The 8,790-nt window shown below is 45.2% G+C and overlaps 1 protein-coding gene and 1 long non-coding RNA gene across 22 annotated transcripts in view; one reads left to right on the forward strand and one right to left on the reverse strand.

The window, feature by feature from the left end:
- The first annotated feature begins 309 nt into the window (after nucleotides 1-309).
- LOC127928504 (uncharacterized) lies at nucleotides 310-4,467 on the forward strand. 21 transcript variants are annotated; one of them, XR_008131405.1, is made up of 4 exons: nucleotides 318-369; nucleotides 418-464; nucleotides 873-1,954; nucleotides 2,331-4,467. It is a non-coding gene; the product is annotated as an uncharacterized LOC127928504 (long non-coding RNA). The 21 variants fall into 21 exon arrangements; XR_008131408.1 differs by lacking the exon at nucleotides 418-464 and adding an exon at nucleotides 606-652 and having other exon boundaries at nucleotides 323-369; XR_008131406.1 differs by lacking the exon at nucleotides 418-464 and adding an exon at nucleotides 559-605 and having other exon boundaries at nucleotides 341-369; nucleotides 826-1,954.
- Nucleotides 4,468-5,621: 1,154 nt separating this feature from the next.
- LOC118381274 (potassium voltage-gated channel subfamily A member 1-like) overlaps nucleotides 5,622-8,790 on the reverse strand; it is a 5,271-nt gene continuing 2,102 nt past the window's right edge. Inside the window, exon 2 of the mRNA XM_052515524.1 lies at nucleotides 5,622-8,790. This exon is cut by the window's right edge and continues 755 nt beyond it. Within this exon, the coding sequence (XP_052371484.1) occupies nucleotides 7,789-8,790 (1,002 nt within the window). The 3' untranslated portion in view covers nucleotides 5,622-7,788.

Below are 8,790 nucleotides of genomic sequence, written 5' to 3' on the forward strand. Positions count from 1 at the left end.
TAGGCAGCTGGTACTGGAACTATCCCAACATGGAAACCTGTTTAAAAGGATGCTTTCAATTAATAAGTGCACAATCTATATTTGTATCATATAGGTCTGAAAACCAGCCAATTAAAAACATACAGTCTTCAAGTGCCTCTTTTGAGTCTGTCTCTCATTCAAGCCAAAGGCAAGTTGGCATGTGTCTTTTTTTCTCAAACATCATACATATTATCAAGAGCAGCACTAAATAAATAGTCGTACTACACTGTACATGAAACGTTACAACATAGCAGGTAAGCCTCTACAGACAGCTGGAACATGAAACGTTACAACATAGCAGGTAAGCCTCTACAGCCAGCTGGAACATGAAACGTTACAACATAGCAGGTAAGCCTCTTACAGCCAGCTGAAACATATAACGTTACAACATAGCAGGTAAGCCTCTACAGCCAGCTGAAACATATAACGTTACAACATAGCAGGTAAGCCTCTACAGCCTGCTTAAACATATAACGTTACAACATAGCAGGTAAGCCTCTACAGACAGCTGAAACATATAACGTTACAACATAGCAGGTAAGCCTCTACAGCCAGCTGGAACATATAACGTTACAACATAGCAGGTAAGCCTCTACAGCCAGCTGAAACATGAAACGTTACAACATAGCAGGTAAGCCTCTACAGCCAGCTGAAACATGAAACATTACAACATAGCAGGTAAGCCTGAGAAACTAAATAAACAAATATAGAATATAAACTACAGCCAGCTGAAACATGAAACATTACAACATAGCAAGTAAGCCTCTACAGCCAGCTGAAACATATAACGTTACAACATAGCAGGTAAGCCTCTACAGCCAGCTGAAACATGAAATGTTACAACATAGCAGGTAAGCCTCTACAGCCAGCTGGAACATGAAACGTTACAACATAGCAGGTAAGCCTCTACAGCCAGCTGAAACATATAACGTTACAACATAGCAGGTAAGCCCCTACGGCCAGCTGGAACATGAAATGTTACAACATAGCAGGTAAGCCTCTACAGCCAGCTGAAACATGAAACGTTACAACATAGCAGGTAAGCCTCTACAGCCTGCTTAAACATATAACGTTACAACATAGCAGGTAAGCCTCTACAGACAGCTGAAACATATAACGTTACAACATAGCAGGTAAGCCTCTACAGCCAGCTGGAACATATAACGTTACAACATAGCAGGTAAGCCTCTACAGCCAGCTGAAACATGAAACGTTACAACATAGCAGGTAAGCCTCTACAGCCAGCTGAAACATGAAACGTTACAACATAGCAGGTAAGCCTCTTACAGCCAGCTGAAACATATAACGTTACAACATAGCAGGTAAGCCTCTACAGCCAGCTGAAACATATAACGTTACAACATAGCAGGTAAGCCTCTACAGCCTGCTTAAACATATAACGTTACAACATAGCAGGTAAGCCTCTACAGACAGCTGAAACATATAACGTTACAACATAGCAGGTAAGCCTCTACAGCCAGCTGGAACATATAACGTTACAACATAGCAGGTAAGCCTCTACAGCCAGCTGAAACATGAAACGTTACAACATAGCAGGTAAGCCTCTACAGCCAGCTGAAACATGAAACGTTACAACATAGCAGGTAAGCCTCTACAGCCAGCTGAAACATGAAACATTACAACATAGCAAGTAAGCCTCTACAGCCAGCTGAAACATATAACGTTACAACATAGCAGGTAAGCCTCTACAGCCAGCTGGAACATGAAACGTTACAACATAGCAGGTAAGCCTCTACAGCCAGCTGAAACATATAACGTTACAACATAGCAGGTAAGCCCCTACGGCCAGCTGGAACATGAAATGTTACAACATAGCAGGTAAGCCTCTACAGCCAGCTGAAACATGAAACGTTACAACATAGCAGGTAAGCCTCTACAGCCAGCTGGAACATGAAACGTTACAACATAGCAGGTAATCCTCTACAGCCAGCTGAAACATGAAACGTTACAACATAGCAGGTAAGCCTCTACAGACAGCTGAAACATGAAATGTTACAACATAGCAGGTAAGCCTCTACAGCCAGCTGAAACGTGAAATGTTACAACATAGCAGGTAAGCCTCTACAGCCAGCTGAAACATATAACGTTACAACATAGCAGGTAAGCCTCCACAGCCAGCTGGAACATGAAACATTACAACATAGCAAGTAAGCCTCTACAGCCAGCTGAAACATGAAATGTTACAACATAGCAGGTAAGCCTCTACAGACAGCTGAAACATGAAACGTTACAACATAGCAGGTAAGCCTCTACAGCCAGCTGGAACATGAAATGTTACAACATAGCAGGTAAGCCTCTACAGCCAGCTGAAACATATAACGTTACAACATAGCAGGTAAGCCCCTACGGCCAGCTGGAACATGAAATGTTACAACATAGCAGGTAAGCCTCTACAGCCAGCTGAAACATGAAATGTTACAACATAGCAGGTAAGCCTCTACAGCCAGCTGAAACATGAAATGTTACAACATAGCAGGTAAGCCCCTACAGCCTGCTTAAACATATAACGTTACAACATAGCAGGTAAGCCTCTACAGCCAGCTGAAACATGAAATGTTACAACATAGCAGGTAAGCCTCTACAGCCAGCTGAAACATGAAATGTTACAACATAGCAGGTAAGCCTCTACAGCCAGCTGAAACATGAAACGTTACAACACAGCATTCATTTTCTCTCCCTCCTTCCTTCCTACATCCCGGCCGGCTGGCACTCTGTCGTGCTCCAACTCCCTCACTCCCTCTCTCCCTCACTCCCTCTCTCCCTCACTCCCTCACTCCCTCTCTCCCTCACTCCCTCACTCCCTCTCTACTTCTTTCCATCTCCCCTATGCTCTTTCTCTCATCCTCAGAAGCGGAGGGCTGCCATTTTGCTTGCATGCAAAGGGACTAATGCCTTTGGCTATCATAACGTTCATAGTGCTCTTTTCTGCCTCCCAAATGGCACCCTGTGGGTCCTGGCCTAAAGTAGTGCATTAAACAGGGGGTACGGTGTCATTTGGGACGCAGACATCATGTTGAGATGAATGCTGAGTAGCTCTGTGCAGACAGACAGACAGACAGACAGACAGACAGACAGACAGACAGACAGACAGACAGACAGACAGACAGACAGACAGACAGGGGTGAGTGTGGAAGGGGACGTTCGGGGACTTACTTTCCGTCCGTTCTTTAGACAGGTATGTCTGTGATGATGTCAAATACACTATCATTCCCATAATACAGCCAGAGACATGAGCTCTGTTCAGTCACTTTCAGCAGAATAGTTGTTAGCTATTCTTGTTGTTATTGTTGTTTAGTGAACGACAACAACAGTTGATGCAAGTTTGGATATGCCAGAAGGTCTTGATTCAGTAATGCCCCAGAAACACATCTCTTAGAGTTGGAAGGTGATCGCTGGGCACAATGGAAGGCTGTTTCTATACTGAAGGGGTTTGTTTGTTGTCACACAACAGACTTAACAGGCAGACTAACAGAGGATGGATGGATGGATGGATGGATGGATGGATGGATGGATGGATGGAATCTACAACCACGTGAACACTCTAGAACCATTTGAACACTCTAGAACCATATGAAAAATTTAGAACCATGTGAACACTCTAGAACCATGTGACCACTCTAGAACCATGTGAACATTCTAGAACCATATGACTGCTCTAGAACGATGTGAACACTCTAGAACCATGTGAACATTCTAGAACCATGTGACCACTCTAGAACCATGTGAACACTCTAGAACCATGTGACCACTCTAGAACCATGTGAACATTCTAGAACCATATGACTGCTCTAGAACCATGTGAACATTCTAGAACCATGTGAACACTCTAGAACCATGTGACCACTCTAGAACCTTTTGAACATTCTTGAACCATGTGACCGCTCTAGAACCATGTGAATACTCTAGAACCATGTGAACATTCTAGAACCATGTGACTGCTCTACAACCATGTGAACACTCTAGAACCATGTGAACACTCTAGAACCATGTGAACACTCTAGAACCATGTGACCGCTCTACAACCATGTGAACACTCTAGAACCATGTGACCACTCTAGAACCATGTGAACATTCTAGAACCATATGACTGCTCTAGAACCATGTGAACACTAGAACCATGTGAACATTCTAGAACCATGTGACCACTCTAGAACCATGTGAACACTCTAGAACCATGTGACCGCTCTAGAACCATGTGAACTCTCTAGAACCATGTGATTGCTCTACAACCATGTGAACACTCTAGAACCATGTGAACACTCTAGAACGTGGCCTCTGTTGAACTTCCCACATCAGGGGTCAGTGGATGCCATTCCATATTTTGTTTCTGTCAAGTTCACTCTCTCACTCATCTTCTTTCTCTCTCTCTCTCTCTCTCTCTCTCTCTCTCTCTCTCTCTCTCTCTCTCTCTCTCTCTCTCTCTCTCTCTCTCTCTCTCTCTCTCCTTCTTCTCTGTCTCTCTGTCCTTCCTCTCTGTCTCTCTCTCTCTCCTTCTTCTCTGTCTCTCTGTCCTTCCTCTCTGTCTCTCTCTCTCTCCTTCTTCTCTGTCTCTCTGTCCTTCCTCTCTGTCTCTCTCTCTCTCCTTCTTCTCTGTCTCTCTCCTTGTCTGTCTCTCTCTCTCCTTATTGTCTGTCTCTCTCTCTCTCCTTATTGTCTGTCTCTCTCTCTCTCCTTATTGTCTGTCTCTCTCTCTCTCCTTCTCTGTCTCTCTCTCTCTCCTTATTGTCTGTCTCTCTCTCTCTCTCTCTCTCTCTCTCTCTCTCTCTCTCTCTCTCTCTCTCTCTCTCTCTCTCTCTCTCTCTCTCTCTCTCTCTCTCTCTCTCTCTCTCTCTCTCTCTCCTCCACAACAGCTGTGTGTGGTTCCTCAGGCCCTATATTACAGTCTGTGCTGGGAACCATTAACATCATATTCTATGTTACTGCTTAACCGTTAACCTCTTCTGACTGTGCAGGTTGGTTGGTACTATAATAATGCATCTCATGACCGGTACAGAGGATCTGATCTATTTGACTATAGTCCAGGGAGGCACTTCCGTTTGAGTATGTAGGACATAAATAAGAGGGTTAAAGTTCAAGGCACTAGAAAACACATTTCACTATTTTGTTTTTCTATGCACATTTTGTTCCGTGTTTCAGTTTTGTTCTGTATAGGCCAATAATATGTATGAAATACAAAATTAAAAATACAGAAATGCTGTAAAAATGAATAACAATATGGAAGTCACCATTTTCTTATTGAGGGTAGTAATACAGTAGGTTCAATGCAGAGAAGCAGAAGCTAACCATTAAATATCATTAGTGGGGAGGGAGGGGGTTTGGTATCCCGGTAGGTCTCCTCCTCTGTGGGGAGGGAGGGGGGGTTTGGTATCCCAGTAGGTCTCCTCCTCTGTGGGGAGGGAGGGGGGTTTGGTATCCCGGTAGGTCTCCTCCTCTGTGGGGAGGGAGGGGGTTTGGTATCCTGGTATGTCTCCTCCTCTGTGGGGAGGGAGGGGGTTTGGTATCCCGGTATGTCTCCTCCTCTGTGGGGAGGGAGGGGGTTAGGTATCCCGGTATGTCTCCTCCTCTGTGGGGAGGGGGGGGTTTGGTATCCCGGTAGGTCTCCTCCTCTGTTTGGGAGGGAGGGGGTTAGGTATCCTGGTAGGTCTCCTCCTCTGTGGGGAGGGAGGGGGGGTGTTTGGTATCCCAGTAGGTCTCCTCCTCTGTTTAAGATATGGTTGAGGTGTGTCCTGTCCCTGTCCTGTCCAAACAGTAGTTCCGTCACACCGTACTGTATTCCCCTTACACCCGGGCCAGGCTGTATTCCCCTTACACCCGGGCCAGGCTGTATTCCCCTTACACCCGGGCCAGGCTGTATTCCCCTTACACCCGGGCCAGGCTGTATTCCCCTTACACCCAGGCCAGGCTGTATTCCCCTTACACCCGGGCCAGGCTGTATTCCCCTTACACCCGGGCCAGGCTGTATTCCCCTTACACCCGGGCCAGGCTGTATTCCCCTTACACCCGGGCCAGGCTGTATTCCCCTTACACCCGGGCCAGGCTGTATTCCCCTTACACCCGGGCCAGGCTGTATTCCCCTTACACCCGGGCCAGGCTGTATTCCCCTTACACCCGGGCCAGGCTGTATTCCCCTTACACCCGGGCCAGGCTGTATTCCCCTTACACCCGGGCCAGGCTGTATTCCCCTTACACCCGGGCCAGGCTGTATTCCCCTTACACCCGGGCCAGGCTGTATTCCCAAGGTCCCTCGGACCCCGCAAGCTATTTAAATACTGACGTCATGCATGGAATCAGCCAGGACACATGGTACCGTAGTCAGGTAGGCCGTAATGCAGTAGTTTGACATGCCACAATCTCCCCCCAAAATAATGTAGATGTTTCTGTTCCCTTAAGATTTAACATTCAGCACTTAAATGCTCCTAAATAAGTAAGTCATAACTTAAATAATAAATAAGCAGTGCACTTTTGGTGAAACCTAAATGACAGAGAGAGAGAGAAAACCAAACCATAAAAAGAGAGAGAGAATTGGTCCGTCTTGGATCCGGTTTTAGGAGGAGAAATATAATACAGGCTGATGTTGTTGTTATAAATAAGACAAATAATGCAACATTACCTGAGGTAATGTGTCGCGCATGCCAGTAATATAAAACAGTGTCTCAACATGCTAATTTCAAGCTTTTTGAAAATTATATATATATATATTATTTTTTTTAAATGAAGATTATTATCTCGCATGGCATCATCATCATCATCATCATCATCATCATCATCATCATGTTATCGTCACACCCCTGTGGGATTAGAGCAGGTGTTTTAGTTTCAGCATCTGCTTGGGATAGAAAGTAGCAGCTGTTTACAGATGTCATCTGGTCTACAAACAGCCCCCACTTCTCATCCTGTCTCCTTGGCAACAGGAGACCAGTGTTCTAGTTCTCTGTTTTCTGTGTGGGTTTTAGTTTGTTGTTTGTTTCTATTGTGATAAAGTGCTTAGCCGATCACTCAGCAGGTAACTAGCAATCGTCGGAACAACAACTGCACCTAGCGGACAACGTTGGTCGATCTCTCTCTCTCTCTGACTGCAGATGGTTGTTGGGTTCGGGCTGAGATTCCATATTCCTGTTCTCTTTCTTCAGCAGATGCCGGTGCATTACGCATCTCACCCTCACCCAAGTTCCACTGTAATCCATAATCCATAATCCATAATCCATAATCCATAATCCATTATCAATGATCAATTATCCATGATCCATGATCCATTAGCCATGATCCATTATCCATGATCAATGATAAATTATCCATGATCCATGATCCATGATCCATTATCCATAATCCATTATCCATGATCCATTATCCATAATCCATTATCCATAATCCATAATCCATAATCCATAATCCATTATCCATGCAAAACCGTTTCTTCTTCAATGATCATGTTGTGTTTTCCCCGTTTCATATTTCAACAGCAGGATGTTTCCCGGTATATTATCTCCGATAACGTTAAAGATAATATGTTATTATAATACTTTTATCATTCCCATTTTGAGAGTCAAACAGACCTTCTTTTTTTTTTAAATCCTCTTTTGGTGAAACAGTTTTCTCTCTCTATTCATTCAAATGTAATTAACGCAAATGCAAGAAAAAAAACGCATTATTAACAAAGTTAAATCAAGCATTTCTACAATATTTACAACGAACGGGGTGTCCTCATGATGTCTATCGCTGCCATATAGAATTAATATATATATATTTCTAAACATCAGTCAGCAGCTTGCCCTTATTCACGCAGTTCTGGTTGAGGACAGGCGTACAGTTAGCAGTTCTGAGATTCGCGTCCCTAAAGTTATCAATACTATTGTTGATCCCTTCGTCTATTTCCATGTATTCTGACTTGCTGGCGATAGAGTTGGAGCTGCGGCGCGATGAGTTGCTGTCCGAGTTAAGGTCCTGGTTGCTGACGTTAAGAAGCTGCGCCTGCTCCTCTCCCTCCGTCTCCCGGTGATAGAAATAGTTAAAGTTGGACACGATGACGGGCACCGGCAGCGCGATGGTCAGCACTCCGGCGATGGCGCAGAGCGAGCCCACGATCTTTCCCCCGATGGTCACCGGGTACATGTCCCCGTAGCCCACCGTCGTCATGGAGACCACGGCCCACCAGAAGGCGTCGGGGATGCTTGTGAAAAAAGATTCCTTCTCCTCCGCCTCGGCGAAATAGACAGCGCTGGAGAAGAGGATGACTCCGATGAAGAGGAAGAAAATGAGCAACCCCAACTCTCTCATACTGGCTTTGAGGGTTTGTCCTAATATCTGAAGCCCCTTGGAGTGTCTGGACAGCTTGAAGATCCTGAACACCCTGACCAGCCGGATGACCCTGAGGATGGCCAGAGACGCGGCCTGCTCACTTGGTTTCTCCTTCCCCTCCTGGTCCTCTGCCAGCTCGGTGCCCAGCGTGATGAAGTAGGGTATGATAGCTACTATGTCTATAGTATTCATCATGTTTTTAAAGAAAGCTGCCTTGCTAGGGCAGGCGAAGAACCGCACTATCAACTCAAAGGAGAACCAGATTATACACAGGGTCTCCACGATGAAGAAAGGATCGGTGAGAATATTTGGCTTATAATAGAATGTCACGTTGCCTACAGTTTCCATCCTACCCCGGGGATCCTCTTTGAGTTCTGGCAGCGTTTCCAAACAGAATATGACTATCGAAATTAAGATAACCATCACCGATACTATAGCTATCCCTCTGGCGGG

This window comes from Oncorhynchus keta, unplaced genomic scaffold (assembly GCF_023373465.1).
Source record: "Oncorhynchus keta strain PuntledgeMale-10-30-2019 unplaced genomic scaffold, Oket_V2 Un_scaffold_2868_pilon_pilon, whole genome shotgun sequence".
Lineage (NCBI taxonomy): Eukaryota > Metazoa > Chordata > Actinopteri > Salmoniformes > Salmonidae > Oncorhynchus > Oncorhynchus keta.